We start from the raw sequence: 21013 nt of genomic DNA, 5'->3' as shown, positions 1-21013 counted from the left end.
GTATTACCAACTCCAGAAGTTGTAGTGACACACTATTGTAATTGTAACCGCACTGTACATTAAAGGGATGTTTTTTCCATATACAAGGAAATAAATTAAATTAAATTATCTATACATAGTAAATTCTAAATATACAATGATCCATCTGCTGGACCTAAATATCTCATTGAAATGAGTATTACATCAATCAGTGTCCATACTCCGAGTCCTCCAAAACTGAACAATTTACCAATTCCCTCTTGCCAATGACCTAAATAAAACCTGCAATTTATACTAAAATAAGTGAACTAGTTTTAATAGATATTTAATATTTCATTTATAAAATATACCTGTCAGCTCCAAAACCTCCTAATGTAATACTTAAAATTAGAGCAGTGGACCAACGATATCCTACAGTCCAATTGCATAACAAATTTTTCATAAATTTACGTCTTCCTAAACACAATATATCACCGTTTACTGTACAATTTGTTCTATAATACTGTCGAGGAGAAGCTACAGAGCTACAAGAATTTTTTTGATGACATTCATGCTCCCAGTGTTCCGTTTGATAACAATAACGGCATACATATTTTTTTTGGAAGAACTGCTCACCCTTAAATTTCATTGTACTAATTAGTATTAAATACACATTAGATAAAATGATGTCATATTTTTATATTACTTACAACACAATCAATGTGTTCCAAAACGGAACAGTTAGCAAAATATACTTCTCCGTATACACAATTAGGATCTAAACTACATTTTAAACATTCTCCACTTAATTCTGAACAAGCAACACCACCTGGACACGATCTTGCAATTTCTTCCTATGAAGATTGCAATTATTTAAGATACCTTTCTGATATTTTACTACTGTATCATTTTAGTACTATACCTTTTTACTATTATATGCTGGCGTGGAATTCACATTGGCCTCTTTCATTGCATAATTAATCACACTATCTGTAATAAATTTATTACATGAAAAATATTAACTTCTAATTAAAAAATTGTTCGTGAAAACATCTAAGTTTAAATTGAATTTACCATAACCCAAATGAACCTCTTTTACAGTAATTGACAAAATTGCCAAAAGAATGAAAATCACATTTCTTGAGTTAATTCGTACAACATTCATTATGAATAGTGTTTCATTGATCGAATAGACACTCGATATACACGGAAACTCAATAACCTTCTACTCATTTACGTGCAGTAAAGCGTATAATTCGCACGACTAGTTCATTTGAAGTTTGAATTAAAAATTCGTGCGTATGGCAAAATTTCATTCGTCCTAAATTAAAAGACAAAGTTTTATAATCTTCAAGGATAGTACGAGAAAAATTGGGAGTAGATATGATTAAATTCCATCCGAATCAAAACAAAACAACGTGATTCTAGGGACCACTGATGTTAGATTTTTCGCACTCATTTCATTGACGTTATCTAAACTCTCAGATAATATATATACAAATGCATTTTTCGCGAGAAAATTATAACATATTGCAACGTTTTTTCTTGTGAAATACATTACTAATTTAAATATTATCCTTATCATGCTTAAGTAGCGGTGTACGAATTGTATGAAATATTTTCTATTAAATATAGTAGTTTCTCTACTATTAAATATACAAGTAAATGTATGTCTCCTCACGATTGGTTGATATCTTCCTTGAACTATAAGACTAGATCGTTCGTGTATGTACTATATTACAATGTCTTCTGACTGCTTCTGACTTAAAAGAGAGACTTTCTAGATAACATTTCCTTTCAGGCAAATCATAGACGCATTTATACATGCAACTTGTGCATTAATATTTTGTAAATATTGAGAGAACTTGACAATCTTGTTAATGTGAAGAAAAGTCGTGAGGATTTCCTCTTCAAGTCACTTGTGTTCGTGTTAATTGGAACAATGTGCGTTGCTATTTATTGTTATGAACGATCGAATAGTTTTTCGAAAAAACGTTAAAATAACGAGGTTCCGTATATGTGCGTACACTTGTTTCTAACAATCAGCTGACTTCCGGAACTAATACGGGCGAAAATGTTAGTGAAGTTTTGCATTCTTTCCGCTTGACATAACAGCCCACATATAAGCAAACAAGTGCTTTATTTTTTTCTAATTCTATTAATCAGAAACTGACATGTTTAGTTCTTTGTGATATAAGCTTGTTTGAAAATAAACTAATACGATCCGTGTAATCGTGTAACTGTTGAACAGATAATTTAGAGGTAAAAAACATGTTAACACTTTTTTTATGATACATAGTTTCATGCGACGGTTATGCTATATCTATTTAACACAGCTTTCAATTATTTTATTAGTCATTGAATAATTTTTAATTAATTACATATTAATCTAGTATATGGGTAACTTGTGGTATAGAGAGATAAAAATCATTCTTATTTAATTTTTAATAGATAACATACCAGTTATACAGTAAAGATAATATGAATTCTGAAGAAGGTACAAGTAATAACCAAAACAAAACTGAAGCAAGAGTAGAAGGAAATTTAAAGAAAAATGGTAATCAATCAATTGATCAAACAACCAAATCATCTAAAGTTACACAGCTTGAAAGCAAATTATGTGGAAATCAACTTAAGTTAAATAATAAACTAGATGAGAATAGTGCCAAGAATCATTTGTCTTCTAAGGCTTCAGTTGCATTTGCTAATGGTACAAAATCCATTCAAGCTAGCACATGCAATTTCACTAATTCTATGGACCAAGATAGAAATGATGGCATGTTGAACATGAGTGTACCTTCCATGTTTTTGAATACTAATAATATCAAGCCTCAAACTGTGAACAATACTGTTACAAGTCAATTGAAGCATAAGACTGTATTAAATACCAGCGCTTTAAATTTGCCTAAACCTCAGATGCACTTAAATTTATCTTCCAATCAAATCAACAATACCCATACAAATCATGCTTGTTCTTATAATGCTGGCACTGCGTCAAATCCTGTTTTACATTTAAACAATTCAGCACTAGCTTCTTCTTCGATGCAACCAAATTTATCAGGAATTAAACCAAATGAAGATATTGATATGAAAAATAATGTAGATTATATTTCTGGAATTGAGAAGTGTCCGTCAAAAGTGTCGTGCAGTTCAGATTCAAGTCCTGAAATGGATGGTGCCTGGGCATCAAAATCCTATGGATCTAAGTGTGTATTAAACAATATAGGAGGTAGTATAGGTTCCACAAGTCAAGGAACATGTTGTTTCTTAAGACCTAATATTAATGGTAATAGAGAAGTAGCAGGACCAAGTGGATTGCAAAAAGTATGTTTCATAAGTTACTATTAGAATGTGTTTATTAATGTATTATGAAGTAATTTCAACTTTCTAAACTAGAGTATTCAAAGAGAACCAAGCGAAAGGAGGGATTCAAGTTCTGGAAATGAGGGTGATATGTCAGATGGAGAAGATTATTGTATTTATACATACAAAGGAAATGACGACGTGATTCATTTAGCTCAAAAGGAAGAAGTAAATCAGAGACAAGTAGAAGAACGCGAAGAAGAAGGACAATATCATAGCGGTAGATCAAGTCCAGAGATGGACTTTTTAGAAATGGATTTTGATCCTGGGCCTTCTTGCGAACAGGTATTGAACAATTCTAGTTAAGGTGTAAGATTATTTTTTATCTAAACATCTTTAATACAGGATACAGGAGATAGCGATTTGGCCTCTATAAATGAAGACATACAGAATATAGCACTAGATAATGTAGATCCAGATCCAGTATTAAATGACTTAAGTAGTGGTAAAGTTGTGTCTAGACAAGGAATTGCAACTACGTCACAAAATCCTAAACAAAGTGTACAAAATGTGAATAATACAGGACCCCAGCAATGTTCTAGTAGCCAACCTGCACCAGAACCAAGTATAAAACCAACTTATCCTTCATCATGGATGCCAAGCACGAGTGGTGCTACTGGTACATTGTTACTACTACTATTTATTATAGAAAAATATTTCGTTCGTTTATAGCACTACGTATAACTATGAATCTATAGGAAAATGGGAAACTCTTGGCATGCATCGTAATACAGGATGCCCCTTACGAGAATCTTACGGATATCATAATACGAGCGGAGATCTTATTTCACCCGGTGACAATAGAGATTCCGATTCAGAACTTTGGGCTGAATCTTCAGCGGCTTCTGTTCCAGAAAATTCAAATTTAAATTCTAGGAGAGTGAATCTCAGTTCGACTCTTTATCACCGCATGATGGCAAAGAAATTGATGCTCAATAAACAAGCTGCATTTAATCAGAGCGGTGACTCGAATCTAGTTAATATAACTCACTATAATTTCATATCGAGTTTTACAATGCATTGCGGTAATTACATAAATTTTTATATTTATAGGAAAACGAACTGTCTAATGAAAGATTAGATGGCCTTTTACCAGTTGAAAAAGTTATGCTATGGAGTGAACAAGAAGCTACAGTGAAGCAAGTAACACAAATTGGAACTTCCGCTTGTGGTGCTACTTCCGCAATAAACGCTTTAGTATGTGTTCTATTAACTAGTTTTTATACTATTTTAAAACTTTAACTAATTAATGACATTTCATAGCTGGCTTTAAACGTATCGTTTTCATTGGAAACGTTAGTAAAAAGTGTAAACACTAGACAAAGAGAACCAGGCACACCATTACCGCGATATTTATATAGTCGATCGGTGGCAGGATCGACCCACAGAGATTTGGCTCGTGGTATCGCTGCAAGTACGAATGGTACAGTTATAACAAAGTTCTTTGCATTTTATCCGGAAAGGAAAATTTCTCTGTCTCATTGGTTACATTATTGGATATCAAGAGGTAAATGATTAGGAAAAAATATGCAAAGTATCAGTGCTTCAATTGCTTCTTATGTAAATATTTCCTTATTGTATCATAGGTGCTGCACCTATAGCAACGTTAAATTTACAACATTGTGGAGAAGGGTGTGATATTCCGGATGCTTGGCATCACCAAATGATATTTGGTGTAGGACAAGCAGGAATATATTTAACTAATCCATTAGAATGTTTACCTGAACAGGTTGGTTAAAATTAAAATTAATAATTTAAATAATTTAAATAATACAAATTTTAATGAATTTTAGTACGTTTGGCATCAACTTGTAAGTCCCAGTATTTTATTAGTACGAAGAGCTGATGTTTTAGCTCACTGGAATCCTAATACAGATCTAACACCACTCGCTACTATGGATCATAAGTGGCGAAAGCTCAACGTTCTCGGTATATTTAATTTCTTATTTCAGAGACATAACTTAGTACGTTGGGATTGTTAATATTATTTTAATATATTTCATTATTAGGGCAAGTTGTAAATATGGTACGCGAAGCAATGTCCCAGAGGCGACAAGCAAATAGTGTAACTAATGGTGCAACTCACATTCGTATTCCTGCGTCCTATCAAGCAGGAATTACATTAGTTATGTGTGCAGATTCTGCTGCTGCTTCCGAGTTGTTAAATGCTGAACAATTACCATTACTCTAGTCTTGTTGATCAAAATTAATAAAATCCAGGCTGCCCCCTTTTTTATTTGTAATAAATTTAATTAGCAGGCTGGTCCGCACAATGTTATTTACAATAGTTCGTTTACTATGCAAAACAATTAGGGTCAGAATTGAAATAATTTACATTTTTAACACGAAATACGTTTGTATTCAAAGAGAATATTAACAATTAAAATATATTTCAATAGAATATTTCCGTTTTATATGCAGTTATATTTATAAATCCATATATTAAAAAAAATTTTAACAAAATATTGGGGCTTGTATGTTTTATTTTTGAATGGTAAACGTAATGTTTAGATTCCGTCGAAAAGATGGTCATTTTATGCACAGCATTAAATTTGATTTTATTCGTAGATATGATTAAAGGTAAGTTAATCACACGGTACAAATTGCTTTGGTAATTAAAGACAGAACTTAAAGTGTATTTCATATAAATTTTAGTACAGAATATTTCAATTTTAAGTTATTCTATGCTGGAATCATGAAAATGTGCTTGCTACAGATGTGTCGTTCAAAGCACCTCATTGCTTTGTGCAATTGCATTGACATAAATATTGAACTTATGTACACAGTACAATCTATTTAATAACCTTCTCTTTTTTTGTTAAACTCTCTCAGAGAGTTTATTTTTATTTAAGACATACTGAAAAAAAAGTAAAGTATTAGCCAATATTAAAATTAATAATATTTCTTTACTTTAGAAATATGTTACCTTTCTATAAGAGATGCACGCATAGTTGAGGTAATAGCAGCTGGGGCAGCTTCATTAAGTTTAAAAACACTTTCGATCACTGAAAGTTCTGTCGAGGTTGTATCCATACCGCAAAAAGATGCCCAATCATTTACAACCATTCCTGCAGCTATAACATCGCTGCCTCTGTTTACTGTACCTGCCTATATGATATTTATATATTTCATAAAATATATTTAAATTTTTTCTCCTTTAAATTCTCTGTTTCTTACAGAGATTATATTAAATTATCTTACAGCAAGTGGAACTTGTAATAAAGATGATAGTTCATCTTGATCCTGTATAGATGTTTTTGGATGCACTAAACCACCTTGATTTGATAACACTGAATACGAGCCTACCAAGACATTACTCGCCACAGTTTGTCTAAAAACTTCTACATTCAATGTATCAGCTAAAATTTCTTCCGTTTCCTATAAAATATAAAATTATAAGTATCATGGAAACAACACAATTGAAACTGTCATTTGGAAATACTTGCCCTATCAAGATCAGGATGAACTAGAGCCACATAATCATTACATGCAATCACATTACCCAACGCAGAGAGTCTTTCTTCAATTCTTTGCACTTTAACATTATCTGGCAGTGAGTTTCGTATGTGCTGCAATTCTGTATCTGTAGTTGTGTTTGGGACTAATAAACCATTCTTGTTTCCTATTTAAATTTATTTTTATTATAAAACTGATTAATACGAATACTTCAAAGGTTACAATTTTTATATCATATATGCTTACCGACACATAATCGGCCTATTATCCGACATCCTGCAACCGATGCGTGAATTACAGGAATGGTTTCAGCTAATTCAGCCTCGAATACACTGTAATTACCAACATCTATTTTATTGAACGTAAATATTTATATTATGTTTTATGTCAACGTGCTTTATAGGTTAAGAAATCAACAGGCCGCTCATGAAAATTATTGCATCATTACGCATAATCGCAAAACAATTCTTACTAACACAATCAAATGTTGGCAGTTAAAACAAACCCCACTACATACACCTATTATTACCTGTAAAAATTCTCGGAACCGCCGATTGCTACGAGGCAGTAAGAGTTGGTTAGCTTGGAAAATACTCCGATTTCATTGTTATTTTCGAACTGTACACGTACCGCCATGATTACAATGATGTAAATTTACATTAGCGTTCAACAATTTGTATAAAAACTAAAAAATCAAAGCGTGAAACACTTATCAATGTCTAAAATACGCACGCTAACCTATACTTCACACGCCGATTTCTTTCTACCCGCTACACGAGGTTTATGTCCACCGTTGCCAGGAGATGTCCCTACCGTAGAGATAAAACAGTGACTATAGGGACAAAAAGATTGAAGATGTCTTTATTCATTCACGAGAAGGCATAATTTTTGGGATTCCATACACCCCGATCCGCAGTACTTACAGAACACAGTCGGTATGACATCGTGCCTGTTTTACCAATCCCTCTTTTACCGCAACAAAAAAGACACAATTTTGACTCCCTCTGATTATGTTTTATAAATAAATTAAGACCAACACAAGATTGAAAAATTATTAAAATAATTGTAAAACAAATTTGTATTCATTTCATGCTCCTTGGTAAATAAATCATTTTAAAAAAGCAACTAAGTTATTATTTAATTTACCCAATTTTCTTTCCGAGGACTTTATTTAATTTACACAATTTCCCATTAAATAAATCATTCAAAAAGGAAATTGGATAAATTAAATAATAACTTAGTTGCTTTATTTAAAATGATTTATTTACTAAGGCCCATCAAACAAATACAAGTTTATCAAAGAATTATTTTAATAATTTTTCTGTCTTTCGCTGATTTTGACAAGTGACATGTCATCAACAGAATCAAAGGGAGTCAAAATTGTGTCTTTCTGTTGTCAGTGCGTGGTGTGGCGAAGGAGGGACTGATAAAATAGGCACGACTGTCATACCGACAGTGCTCTCTGCATGCAGACCTAACCTCACTTCGGGGTGTCTGGGACCCCTAATTCATATTAAACTGTTCCTCTTACCAAAGAAACTTCGTCTTCATTTTGGATAAGTTTTAATTAACACTATAGGGAATAATCAAAAGGAATTTTTAATATAATTAACTACGACAAATGATTTTCACACAATTCCTTTATTGAAAGTCTTGCAATAATAGTAGCAACAATTGTACAAAAAAAAGTGTTCTCGTAACGAGTCGTATCGAAATTTTGATAAAACGCAGATGGCTTCTGCGTATCGAATGCTGCGTTTGTATAATATTAATAAAACCAGTAATTGCTGAAAATCACCGCTTTATTAACAACATTATCATAAGCATTATAAATACGCTTTATATTATAGTTCTCGTTTTTTTGATTGGTTCAGACGTTGTACAGATTTTTATTGGAACATAATGGCAGTATTATTTGGCAAGAAAATTATTTCCACTATGAAATCTATCGATTAACATTTAAAAAGTTAGCGACAATGCCGCGCTTTTTTGATCATTAACGACAATACCGACCGATTCGCGCGAAACCTGTGGCGCGAAAGAAATGATTAACCGATCGAAGATTCGTTCGTACGCTATAATATCCATCGGAGGACGAGAATCGCGCTTAAATTCGAAGAGAACGAATTACGATCGATCACCAGTGTCGATCGTGTATCGCTGTTCAGTCTCCTTCTAATCAATTCTTCTCCCTTCTTTCGTCTTTCATCTTCCTCCCGTTTGTTCGCTCCTTTCCCCTACGACGTGCGCGTGTACATCAATATAAAATAGAAATATGTAGTAAAATCCTCAGTTGTTCGAGCTTGGCTTGAATGTCGTGTACTGGGGTGGCTTCTCGATCTTGCAGTGGGGCTTCAGAGTCGCTAAACGATCGGGTTTGAGAAACAGCTGCTCCCCCTGCACAATTTTCATCTTAAGGATCTTAAACGGTCAGTTTTGCCGCGCACGCGTGCGCTCACCCAAAGCGCCGTCGGAAAACTCTACGATTCTACGGGTTCAATTATATACGTGGCAGTCAGGGATGTAAAAAACTAGAATATACAGAGTGCAGCTTGTGCAATTTCATACGTGAAATAGAAAGGAACAGGGCTGTTTTTTTACACCATCAGAATTTTAATCGAGGCTTTTGTTTTCATTTGAAAGGCGTCATGCTCTTAGATGGGTCAGGGAACTTTATCTATTGTAACGCGTTCACTGTCAGAATGAAAAAGAAAATATTATTTTAAGTCTTTTTTTTAGTAGTAACACTGGTTATTGATTAAACTTATGGAAGTGAACGCGTCGAAAAGCTGAAATACATGGATTTTAATACTTTTTACTATCGATCCATGAGAGGATATATGTACCGGTATCCGGTATATCATTTCGAATGTTTACGAATGAAAAATAAATACACGCGCGTACGTTGATATTATCCATATCCGGTATAATATTGCGGTAAACAGTGCGGATAAATGTTTAAACTGGCTTGATTAATCAAAAACGAACAGAGTGGATTGCCTAACGTTTGATTCTTAAACGGAAGTTTTCCAATTTTTCATTGCACACAAATTAATCTGTTTTTCACCGTTTAAATGTAACACTGAAAACTGAAGATACAAATATAAACGAACACGTACGTTTGAAACTTTACTGTTCAATAATTGATACATCAGAAACACTGATACTGTTCCTCGCTAGACAAACTGGACTTTAAATTACCTACTGTGGATGATTGCAAATGTGCTGTTAATTAGATATGCACTAACTAACTCATGTCGTCGCGTCATGCTCGTAAATGATTTAGCTAACGTGAAGTTTTCCACGGGGTGCACTAGGGATGGTAGGACACGTACAAGCACGAGTAATGCAACATGTAAGATATCGTGTAATCCAGCAAACTTGTCAGATCTACTTTTCCTTGTTTTGTTCGCGAACAGCAATGTAGAAAAATAAACTGAGAGTACCGGGAGTCGAACCAGTCGGGTCTCTTGGGTTTTGTATCCAGCTACCTTATCCATTACGCCATAGCCAGTCCTTCGTCATTTATTCCTTTTATTGGGGTTCCAGCTCCTGATCGCGTAATAAGGATAGACGTTCAAGAAAAAGGACCCTCCTACCATTTGCCTCCGATCTTGGGAGAATTTTCGGAAACCTTAGGGAGAGCCTACAGTTCTTCCCTTACATTTAACGTTACACGATATATTACACGTGTTTGTGCGCGTCCATGGAGGGTCTACGGATAACAAACGGACAAGCACACGCATCTGTATGATCATTTTTTTAATGACAACATCATACACGAAAGAGTAATTCGAAGTTCGTTTCAGCTGCTTTCGATACATGTATACTTAGCGTCATCTCACGTTGATTACTCGCTACGTGTCTGAACGGATAAATATTTAAATATAAATCGGCCTTAAAATCTGTTTACGGTTCGTCCACCAATCTACACGTTATGACTTTATAATTGTAAGTAGAATGATTGCACGTGGAATCAGACACGCGTATGTACAGTCGAACTTTCTTGAATAATTGTCAGCTCTTGATTTCGGTTAATTAGAGTAACGTTTCATACGATCTAACAACGGTATCCTCGCAATTGATCAGTATCATTTGATTATTGGAACGAGTAAATCGGTAATCGAACACACGATTATCATCTGTGCTTGCTAATTGTATCGGTGATTACAAGCCGTTAATGGCAACAAGATTCTCTCGGCAACGATTCGTTTTTATTCATTTAATTTTTTTTAACTGTCCTCACAACCATGTGTGTATGTATACAGGGTGCTTCAAAAAGGATGTACACCGTGAAAAACGCAAATTATTCGCAGCAAACAGAAACGAGATTCCTTTTGCCATGTAGAATTTATCATTAATACGGTATACATCTATTTTGAATCAATCAGTATGTACACAGGGTATTTAAAAATTCCCTAAAGACCTCTACGCCGTTGGATAGATCACGAAAAATCGAAGCGAAAAGTTCTGTAGCATTTTTCGATGGGATCAGTAGTTTAGTCACATTTCGTTGTTGAAAATTGAAAAATTGACCAATCAGCCCGCCGCACAGTGGCGAGAATCGCCGAAAACGTGGACAAAAGTCAAAAAATGAAAATCGGAATTCTTGAAATCTGTTTAATGGAACTTGTCCATAAGGAATGTGTGCATAATGTTCTGACACTTTTAATGATTTTATTATTATCATTTAGCAGATATGAGCCTTCAAAGTTGATGATTTTGTGAAGTTAATTTCATCGGGCAAAGTTTAACATAATGCTGTTCATTATTTTTTAACTATTATGTTCTTTCGCTAATATTGCCACTTTATATGATCCTTTTTGAATATAATTATGTAAGTTGCACAACAAAATGTTTATTTTTAACTGTGATATAGGACGAAATAGGAAGAATGGACATATTTAATGTTTACGTAAGGTAAAAGTTGTGTTCTACACGGATCTACACGTTCAAATTAGGCTTAAATTAAAGCTGGAAGTTTCCTGAATAAGGATCTGTAAAAATATCTTGCGGTAATTTGCGGTCTTCTGAGTTATTCACATTTTTGTGCACACGCGCATCCTATTAGCGTACATAACACCAGCAGTTTCAGTCGTTTCTCAAATATGTCGTCACTGTTGATGATCTGTACATATTGTTTTACATATTCTAGGCATTATCTTACAAATTTTTTATCATCACGGGGTACAAATTAATTGTTGACAAGATTACAGTAAAGTTTGCCCTGCGAATATAACTTTTATTATTTCCGATATTTCTGAAAGGGAGGAAAGTTAGTTACGCACAGTGACGAATTTGCCCGAAATCGTGGAGAAAATTAATATTTAAAAATGTGAGGTAAATTAATGAAATAAATTACAATATTACAGTTGTGGAAGGATAATAATATACTTTTTTAATGAAAAATATTGTATTTTTATATAGTGTGACTTTAAAGTTTTTTATGTATTAGGATGGTATGGTTGAAAAAAGGAAAAACATATCTGCGAGATGTAATTCAATTTTTCGATATTGCTAATATCAACGAATCTGAAGAAGAAGAAGAAGAAGAAGCAGAAGATGAACAGGAAAGTAACTTAGAATAATTTATGTATATAAGTATGTTTATCAGTAAATATTACCTATTTTGTATATATTAATGTATATATGTATTATATTGTGCATTTCTTTTCATTTTTTTAATATTACACGTATAAAAAAAGATGTGCGATTCTAATTAACAATTTAAATGTAACTTTCAAGTCACAGTATATAAAAATAAAATATTTTTCATTAGAAAAGTATATTATTATCCTTCCGCAATTATAATATTGTAATTTATTTGATTAATTTACCTCACATTTTAAGATATTAATTTTGTCCATGATTTCGGGCAAATTCGCCACTGTGCGCCGCCTAAGTGGTAAGACTCTCGGCGCATGCGTAAGCGCGACGCTCAGCAGCGCGGCTCGTCGGCGGCAGAGGAAACTAGTCTCCTACTCCGCGGGTCTTGCCACTCGAGCTGCGCGCTGATTGGTCAATTTTTCAATTTTCAACAACGAAATGCGACTAAACTACTGATCCCATCGAAAAATGCTACAGAACTTTTCGTTTCGATTTTTCGTGATCTATCCAATGGTGTAGAGGTCTTCAGGGAATTTTTTAACATCCCGTATAAGTAAATGAAGAAATAAGCTTCTTTAATACCTCGACAATAGACGGTGTAATATTTATTAAAGAAGGAAGATACAGTTTACGAGAATCAGTCTTTCAAAGGACGCGTGGCCGTACCGGAAACGGTCCTGTTTCAAATGCGACAACGAAACGAAAGCAGTGGCAAAAGGATGCAATGCAGCAGGTGGACCAAACGAAACTCGTAACGCAATCGCATTTATATCGATACAGTCAATTCCCTTACAACGCGTGATTTTCTTTCATTCCATTTTATCCACAACGTTAACAAAGGCTCGATCAATGAATTAAACGGTAAACAATCGTATTGTTCGAGATGATTGTGATCGCGTTATAATAGAAGTGGCTGTATCCGCTACTTACGTACACCTACCTAAATGAAATTACCTATAAGGACATTGCGGTAATTGGGAAAGGGACACCGAGGTGAGGGGTATGACTAGATGCAACCAAATGCATGCGTAATGCACCCTACCGACCGCATAAATCACTCAAGTGACTATCTCGATCGGGGGAAGGACAACGGTGGTCAATACTCGTGCAAGTCCATATTGTCATCATCGTGTTATCGTACGAGTATTGTAACGTAGATGATTAAATGAATGAAATTACGAAGGGTTCCAGGCTTACAAAGTGGATCAGTGAATTATACTAATATTATAACGATCAAATTTTTACGAATAGATCTTTCACGAACGAAGTTTAACGCGGGAATTTTAAACGATCGTTGAAAAAAACAGGTAGAAATGAAACCATCGCGCGAACTGCTTTTATTCAACAAAATTATCCGCATTCGAGTGGAGCACGTGTACTTTTCACATCCTCTCTTTCGAATACGAGTATCGAATGTTCATAGAATCGTTTCTCGGCAAGTGTGAACGAATATACGAGGGTCGAAGAGAAAAAAAAAAAGCGGAAGAGGAGGGTGAGAAATCGATGACAACCGTGTAAAGTTTGCGTTTAGAAACGTAACGAGTGGATGATTGGCGTTGGCAAGCACTCTAACGCTAAGGTAACTTGAAAATCGAGGGTAAAAGTGAAACGTACGATAGACGTTACAAATGGAAACCACTAGACCGACGAGGAGCAATCGCTTTCCCTAAAACTGAAAACTCAGTAATCAGATTGCTCGTCACCGGACTGGACGATCGAGATTTCACAGAATTTCATTTTCATGCCAGATGAAATTCTTCAACTCTTCCGAGTGTCGATTTAAACATCTGTAAGGTGCAACGGATGCTAAACTCTCGAATGCGAAACTTTTTCTGTAACATCGTACGAGAGAGACAATCGAAACTGCTAAAGGTTTCTTCAAAAAGTTTCGCAAACTCTCCTCGTAAGGGAAAGATCATGCTTCGCGACTTTCAGCGAACGAGAAGTTCTATCGTAACGCGAACAAGCGAACTAATCGGAGCTGGATGAAAGTGTCGCGCGAATTTCACCCTTCTACGTGCAAATTTTTGTAAAATGACAACTTTTGGACGAAATTGCGTATACGAGATACTAGAAAAGTAATCCTCTCGCTATGAAAGGGACGCATAGTTGTCGAAAACGAAAAATAAATATGTGCTGCAATCGTTCGTGCATTCGCGCAACTATGAAGGGAATATACGCGGGACAATGAAGGGAGGGAATAAAACAATTTCGAAGGACGTCGCTCAGCGACGTCGTTCTCTATTTCGTGAGAATATAGTTTTGTTCAAGTTCCGTTGTTTCTCTTTCTATCAACTTATCTGACCTGAAGCGTGTACTGTGGTCCATGGTGTTGGCCATGGTGATGATGATGCCTTTGGTAGTGGGGCTGCTGATGCGGTGGGACGTGTTGATAACACTCTTGTTGATACTGTTGCGACGGGACGGGTTTCAGAACGTGATTAGGTCTTTTCTCGGAAGCGTATTGTTGACTACCACGTTCCATAGTGTCCACGGCTAAACGTGGATCCTCGATCATCGTGTTCGAGGCTTTTGTACTGTAACAGACCAATTTCCCTTTGTTTTCGACTCGCCTGGAATCGTTTGACTATCGTCAGATAGGAGAAAAAGATATAAAAGGCAACACCACTTTATCTGATTACACGGATTCAAAAAATCACTAATTAGCCGACGATGCTATTATATATTAGTAATTAACGTAAACAGTAGCAAAGAGTGTACCGAATAATTAATTACCAGGCACCGTGTGCTATGTTTCCATTGAAAAAGAGTTGATCCGCCGATTTTACATGTAAATTGCTTCGGCGTTTATTCGTGCAAATCACCGACGCGATACTATATCGAGGATGCTTACCAATGCACTTGCTGCAGAGCAGGTACCGTATTTCTGGCCACGCAGCATCTATCCGATCGTAGGAAACAAACGAATCCCATTATCAGCACCGAGAGAACCGTAAACCCGGCAACAGCACCGATAACAAGTGGAATCTGTAACAGATACGAGAAGAACAGAGAAAGGAGAGAAAGGAGACTTGTTTTTTCACGATTTCTCGTCTCGTCTCCTGTATGTGCACTGAATATTTATGCTCTGTGGCATTTTAATTAAATAGCAGAGTCGCTTGCTTGCACTTATTTAATCAGGAATACTAAAGCTGTTGGAAGGACATAGTTGTTTTGTCGAGAGGTACAATCTTATTTCACAAATAATATTATCGTTATACATAGTTACCTGACCCGGCTCGTCCACTCTCAGCATCAGTGCCCGACGATCGCTTCCTCGTTCGTTCTCCACGATTACGTGGTACAGCCTCTGATCCTCCTTAACCGTGCTAGTTAATTCCAAAACTGCCGTGTAACAATCCTCCGCCGCCAATGGTTCCAGATCCAACGCTCGATAACGTGACTCCAGAACTTCACCTGCCAATGTTTGGTCAGACATTTAAACCCGACAGTGTTCCTTCCCTGTGCAAACTTGCGACGGGTCTTAAGATTCTAACGACCCGATCTCACAGTACCAACGATAAAACTAAAAAAAAAAAAAAAACAAAATTCAAATAATGGAAGAAATAATAAGAAACTATGAAGTAAAAATAAAATCGCAGTGGTACACGCACGTTTCGTAATCTCGAGAAGATTCGTCCGGAAAGTTCGAGTCTCAGTTCGAAGGAGAAGATGGATAATTAAAGGCGAGCTCGCGAACTAAGGGGATGCTCGTATTAATTAATCGCGAGTGTACCACTTTCAGCGATAAGGAGTGGTAATTAGTGAGAAGAGATGTACGTAAAAATGAAAAACTGAAAGGGCAAAACCAAAGAGTCGAATACTTTTGGCGGTAGAGCTAGGAGGAAGCAGTCTAACCGGCGTGGAGTCTGGTGCTGCCCCATTCCCAAGCAACCAACCGGGGTTTCGGGTCGGAACATAGTCTGATCTCTAATTTCGCCGGGCTCCCTTCCGTCGTTGCTACCACTAACTTCTCGGTGATGGTTGGTTTCACCACCTACGACACACGTGTTACGCATTCTTTAATTAATATTCCTCTTTAATTGACCAGAGGAACTTAAAGCGCTTTAAAATGGCAAAAATTTTATGTCCCTATCGCTAGCTTTTTGTGTCGCTGTAAAAAACGATGCAAAGCACTCGATGAATTCGTGACGAAGGTACTCAGGTACGATGATATTTTTGTTTTCAATCGAACGTTTCCGTAAAAGCGGTCAAATTTTCCGTATCGATTGTAGCGAATATTCAGGAATTGACCGCGAGCAGTGGCCCGGATCATGGATTGCAAAATGTATCGGTGGACGGAAAACAGTGTAGCCGCTATCAAGCGAGGAAAAGCTTGTCGTGAAAATGACGTTTTATTCGTCCGTAATTTTTCCACCCTTCCGTTTCCTCTTTTGCTCTCTCCCTCTACGTGAATTCGATAAATATGAATTTCTCATTTCATATTTAAATACGAGCGAGTGTTCAGTGACGCGTGTCCAGTGTGCGTCAACAGATCGACCAACGAATTGCAAATATAATATTATTAATTATTCACCGATAACCGTTGCATCTTTTCCGATTACACTGATTCCGCACTGAAAGCACGTAACCGATGATGATACAATTACAATGTATAAAAAATAGTTAGCTTATATCCCCTTGATCGAATGGTTTTCATCGAATCGAAGAGTAAACCCTGGTTTATGTTTTACCGTCGTTAGCCAAATGCCAGTTGAATGGGAATATTCCCTTTTACGCGAAATTTCCAATCAACTGGATTAGCTACATTGTGAAATTTCGAATCATTCGAAATTTTCACTCAAAGTAATTTTAAGTGTTCTCTAGTCTCTCGCTTAATCACGGTTTACTCTCGAGAGTAATTTAGTTGATCCGGAAAGGTGTGGGCCTTCGATTCGTGCACCTTACCCTTGGAGCGCCGACCACCTGCAGAGATACAGGGTCGCTTTTAACCTCCCTAACGTTTCCATTGATCTTGTTCGAGGCGAGACATATGTATTGGCCCTGTTGCTCGTACGTCACGTTCGTCAGGATCAATCGCTGCCCTGTACCGCATTCCAATGGCATTCGGCCATCGGTGAAGACCTGGGCCCATCTAGTTGAACATTTCAATTTCACAAGTGAAGATAAACCAAACGACTGGCAGAAATTTTTACGAAAGGTGTAGGGAATCTGAATGTTGGTCAATTTGCAAATTGTTCACCTGTATTCAGCCGGTGGCATCGCGTCAGCATTGCACTCGAACGAAGCACCGGAATAGAGAAGGGCCGTAGTTAGTCGATCTGGTCCGACCGAGCTGATCGTTGGTGGATCTGCACGAAATACAGACGAATTTCGTCAACTCAGGAACAATGGCTAACGCCAATAGTGTAATTAATCCATTGTTCAAAGAGCAGAAATACCGAAAAAAGGGTGTAATAAAAGAACGTTGAAAATACACGGTTATTTATATTCGGCATCTTTGTTCAATCGAGTATCGCTGACTTAGTAGGTCAGACAAGTATCAGCCGTAAAAGGGTGTCGTAACTTGGGACCAAGGGTGTTGTTCTCGTCTCATAGGATCACTCGAAAGACGATTGAAATATAAGGGTTGATCGAGGTATTTTCTGGAGCCTCGAGGGTAGGGACACGACACTTACAGTTGACGGACACTTGAACAGAAACGGGGCTGCTTTCACCCTCGGTGTTGGCTGCCTCGCAGATATACACCGCCGCGTGATTCCTATAGATCGGCGAGAATAATAGAGTTTCACCGATACTGGCTACCTCGGTCACACCTGGACTCTTCGTTCTCCTCCAGAGGATCGAAGCTGGGGGATTTGCGTCGGCCAGACATCGAATTTCCAGCTGATCTCGACCTTCTTCCAGTTGGCCAGTCGGTACGCCGATTAGCCTCGTTTCAGGAGCGTCTGAAACATTTTATTTCCGCATTAGACGGCTGTTTAACCCACTTCGCTGTAAAACTATAAGCCTTCAATTTCACGCGATACTTAATTAAAGTGTTTCTTCCGTTTCACAAGTACCTATTCCGGGTCCCATTCGATCGCGTTTCAAACAAACGGAATTGTAATTATACCGTCGCGATTGCAGTAGACGCGAAGCTCGCCTCAAGGCGAAGAAATTAATTTTCTCCTTAAAAAAAGTTGCTCGCAGCAGGAGGGAACGTGGTTCGACGAGCAAGAGAGAAATTTAATCGGAATCGCGGACGAGAATTGCTATTACGGTTTTAATCATAGCACGGCTCGACGGACGCGGAAGAATAAACATTCGTCGCAGAAGAGTAAACGCAGGCTGGAGTAGCAAGTTTTCAGATTAAATTCTTCGTTAATGAGCGCGTAATTAAAAATGGATTCGAACCACCCCTCGGCGCGGCGCGGTGGGGCACAGCGCTCCGGTGCCGTTCGAAAAGTAGAAGCGCCGTATCGTTCGATCGATTCGTTCGATAACACTCTCGCTCTGTCCCTGTTTCTCTTTGCCTGGCCGGAAGAAAGGTAGGGGAAAAGGTAACACACCGGAAGCTCGATAATGGAACGGAAAACAATGGCACGCGTTCAGCATGGTGCAAAGCGTTCGTTGCGTACGAGAGAACCATGAAATAATGAATCAAAGTTGAACCGGCAGAAGCCGGGTGTTTCGTTATTCCTTGTCAGAAATAATTAGTTAGCCACGGCTCACGAAAAATTCAATTACACCTGTGCGCAGTTAATTCCGCGGTCGTTTTCGCTGGTGGAGAGACAGAGAGCGACCGGAACCGTGGCGGCTGATTTCCGCCTGCCAGGTTAATCGATGTGCCGCGCCGCGTCGGCCAGCTTGCAAAAATCCCTCGACGTCGACCATTTTTTTCTCTCCTTTTTTTATCACGAATTGATTCGCGAATATCAATCGATCGAAAACAAGTCGCGCGGTTTGATAAGCTTTTACTTCTAATATGTTTTTAAATGAAGATTGTTCGTATTATTGAAAAAACAACGTCTACGAAGCAAGGAATAAAATTGAATCTGTGTGCGACGTTAAAAAATTGTTGGAATGGAGGAGTCGCATAGAAGGTTACTGCGAACGGTCCGCGACGATTCGTTTTCAGCGTGGGTGTTTTCATCTCTACAAAGCTTTCGATTCGGAGTACAGGACGCGGAAAACAATTTACCGCGTTAATACGCAATTACTCCCCCCCTTCCAGGCCGTCCTCCAGTCTCTTCCCGCTGATTTAAACCAATGGAAACTGTGGTACGCCCACCGAGAAACGTCACAAATGACGGTTAATTAATGTTGGAGTACAGATCCAAATTGTATTAATTAATAATTTCAGCCCCGACCTATTTCCCGGGGGCCAAAAATAACAAGCTCGTATTCAGACTTGGAAATACAATTACGCGACTGGCAAAAGAGAAGAGGCTAAATCGGGAAACGTTAGCCGTAGAAACGAGTTTCCCTATCGCTGAAAACTTGCCCGACCGACCAAGAGAGCAGGCTAATTCGTTTCAACGATTAATTATTTCTTTTGTCGACGAATTAACGGATACCTTGTCTAAAGAACGAGCAAAGGATAACTTAAATCGTCTATTTCGTTTCGCTGACGAATTTGTTTCTCTTTTTCAAGTAATAGGAGGATTAGTTCGGTGATATTCCATCGCGAAAATGGTGTCACACGAGGCGTTCGAAGTGCGAAGGCGGATGTAAAAGATGAAAAAACTGATCAGTGAGGTGGTATCGAATCGAATCGTCGTCGCTATAGGGAATGCAGCTAGCTTGCGCAGCTGTTCATTTCACGTAACAATGATTTCGAAATACGCGCGAACGAACACTCGTTGACCCATTCACAATTTCAGCTTTCCGTCCTTCTCCTTCTTTCACCGTACCCTCTTCCTCACCCTCCGTTACTCCTTTCCCCGCTATTACCTTTTTCACCGTAGCTGCCCGCGTTTCGTACGAAGCTACACGATTCTGTGTACGTGAATATGTGTGGCCGGTCAAGCCTATTTGAATGGTTGCACAGCATGTTTCTCCGCGAAAAAGCCCGCAGCTGGCTTCGATCGGCGCGACGGAGGCGTTCTCGTTTTTGTTTCTGTTGCACGCGTCACTGCATGCAAACGCGAACGTTTAGTCGTGTGATTGGCACCTTCAAAACCACGAACACCTCACTGTCCTCGATTGCTCTCTAGACTTCCAAACGTACCTTTAATTGTCTAAAGTTTAAGGCACCTGTGGCCTATCGCAAGAAAACTTGTAATTCATTTACAATCATTCAAATATCATTATTAAATAACCAAACATTTCGCTTGGAAACAGCTTATAACTTTGATCCGATTAATTCGCTTAAGGCTTAATCTTCTTTGCAAATCGATAGAAATGTTTACATAGAGAGAGAGAGAGAGGACGGTCGAGGTATCACCAAAACGGTAATAACCATCGAACAAGCTGGTTTAATTGCTCGAGGCGATGTGTAATTGATATAGTTGGCACACAACGGATAACATTTCGCAGTGATTTTACGGCGAATTCGATTATTGACGCGGATTCGATCGTCGAATACTGGCAGCACCGACGCGCCTAGATAAAAGCTGCTGATGAAACGATCGATCGTGATTGAAAAACGAAAAAAAAAAAAGAATTTTTGTATTCAGCCTGACCA

At 37.5% G+C, this 21013-nt stretch overlaps 4 protein-coding genes across 9 annotated transcripts in view; 1 reads left to right on the top strand and 3 right to left on the bottom strand.

Moving 5' to 3' along the window:
• Positions 1-19: 19 nt before the first annotated feature.
• LOC114881769 (TM2 domain-containing protein almondex) lies at positions 20-1729 on the bottom strand. Its single transcript, XM_029198630.2, has 6 exons — positions 1640-1729; positions 1033-1279; positions 881-948; positions 669-812; positions 330-595; positions 20-261 (listed from the first exon to the last, which is right to left on the bottom strand). The coding sequence occupies exons 2-6, from the start codon at positions 1121-1123 to the stop codon at positions 126-128; spliced, it is 705 nt and encodes a 234-aa protein (XP_029054463.2). The 5' UTR covers positions 1124-1279; positions 1640-1729; the 3' UTR covers positions 20-125.
• Positions 1730-1812: 83 nt separating this feature from the next.
• Positions 1813-5784, top strand: LOC114881766. Of its 3 annotated transcripts, none has more exons than XM_029198626.2 (10): positions 1813-1902; positions 2410-3282; positions 3355-3606; positions 3667-3940; positions 4020-4297; positions 4375-4518; positions 4585-4828; positions 4908-5050; positions 5115-5250; positions 5331-5784. In XM_029198626.2, the coding sequence occupies exons 2-10, from the start codon at positions 2440-2442 to the stop codon at positions 5510-5512; spliced, it is 2496 nt and encodes an 831-aa protein (XP_029054459.1). In that variant the 5' UTR covers positions 1813-1902; positions 2410-2439; the 3' UTR covers positions 5513-5784. The 3 variants fall into 3 exon arrangements, with proteins under 3 accessions (XP_029054459.1, XP_029054458.1, XP_029054457.1); XM_029198625.2 differs by lacking the exon at positions 1813-1902 and adding an exon at positions 1943-2034; XM_029198624.2 differs by lacking the exon at positions 1813-1902 and adding an exon at positions 2130-2220.
• Positions 5785-5924: 140 nt separating this feature from the next.
• LOC114881768 (eukaryotic translation initiation factor 6) lies at positions 5925-7580 on the bottom strand. The gene is made up of 6 exons (XM_029198628.2): positions 7307-7580; positions 7024-7109; positions 6768-6943; positions 6523-6699; positions 6248-6429; positions 5925-6178 (listed from the first exon to the last, which is right to left on the bottom strand). The coding sequence occupies exons 1-6, from the start codon at positions 7411-7413 to the stop codon at positions 6169-6171; spliced, it is 738 nt and encodes a 245-aa protein (XP_029054461.1). The 5' UTR covers positions 7414-7580; the 3' UTR covers positions 5925-6168.
• An 819-nt stretch (positions 7581-8399) lies between these two features.
• LOC114880266 (hemicentin-1-like) overlaps positions 8400-21013 on the bottom strand; it is a 126320-nt gene continuing 113706 nt past the window's right edge. For all 4 annotated transcript variants that reach the window (XM_029196107.2, XM_029196108.2, XM_029196106.2 and 1 more), the window contains exons 7-14: positions 18024-18293; positions 17588-17696; positions 17293-17479; positions 16243-16381; positions 15614-15801; positions 15239-15372; positions 14690-14921; positions 8400-9174 (exon numbers count right to left, since the gene is read on the bottom strand). In XM_029196107.2, the coding sequence (XP_029051940.1) occupies positions 9067-9174; positions 14690-14921; positions 15239-15372; positions 15614-15801; positions 16243-16381; positions 17293-17479; positions 17588-17696; positions 18024-18293 (1367 nt within the window). In that variant the 3' untranslated portion in view covers positions 8400-9066. The remainder of the gene's footprint in view (positions 9175-14689; positions 14922-15238; positions 15373-15613; positions 15802-16242; positions 16382-17292; positions 17480-17587; positions 17697-18023; positions 18294-21013) is intronic.

Source organism: Osmia bicornis, chromosome 13 (genome assembly GCF_907164935.1).
Source record: "Osmia bicornis bicornis chromosome 13, iOsmBic2.1, whole genome shotgun sequence".
Lineage (NCBI taxonomy): Eukaryota > Metazoa > Arthropoda > Insecta > Hymenoptera > Megachilidae > Osmia > Osmia bicornis.
Note: the sequence above shows the minus strand (reverse complement) of the source record. Positions and strands in the feature narration are given on the sequence as shown.

Bases quoted from the DNA above. Each gene is read 5' to 3' on its own strand.
- LOC114881769 (XM_029198630.2), bottom strand. From the start codon at position 1,123: ATGAATGTTGTACGAATTAACTCAAGAAATGTGATTTTCATTCTTTTG. The intron at 949-1,032 runs GTAAATTCAATT...AATTTATTACAG, and splicing joins AGAGGTTCATTTGGGTTATG to ATAGTGTGATTAATTATGCA. The intron at 813-880 runs GTATAGTACTAA...CAATCTTCATAG, and splicing joins CAGCATATAATAGTAAAAAG to GAAGAAATTGCAAGATCGTG.
- LOC114881766 (XM_029198626.2), top strand. From the start codon at position 2,440: ATGAATTCTGAAGAAGGTACAAGTAATAACCAAAACAAAACTGAAGCA. The intron at 3,283-3,354 runs GTATGTTTCATA...TTTCTAAACTAG, and splicing joins GACCAAGTGGATTGCAAAAA to AGTATTCAAAGAGAACCAAG. The intron at 4,298-4,374 runs GTTAATATAACT...TTATATTTATAG, and splicing joins AGAGCGGTGACTCGAATCTA to GAAAACGAACTGTCTAATGA.
- LOC114881768 (XM_029198628.2), bottom strand. From the start codon at position 7,413: ATGGCGGTACGTGTACAGTTCGAAAATAACAATGAAATCGGAGTATTT. The intron at 6,944-7,023 runs GTAAGCATATAT...AAATTTAAATAG, and splicing joins AATAGGCCGATTATGTGTCG to GAAACAAGAATGGTTTATTA. The intron at 6,700-6,767 runs GCAAGTATTTCC...TATATTTTATAG, and splicing joins TTCATCCTGATCTTGATAGG to GAAACGGAAGAAATTTTAGC.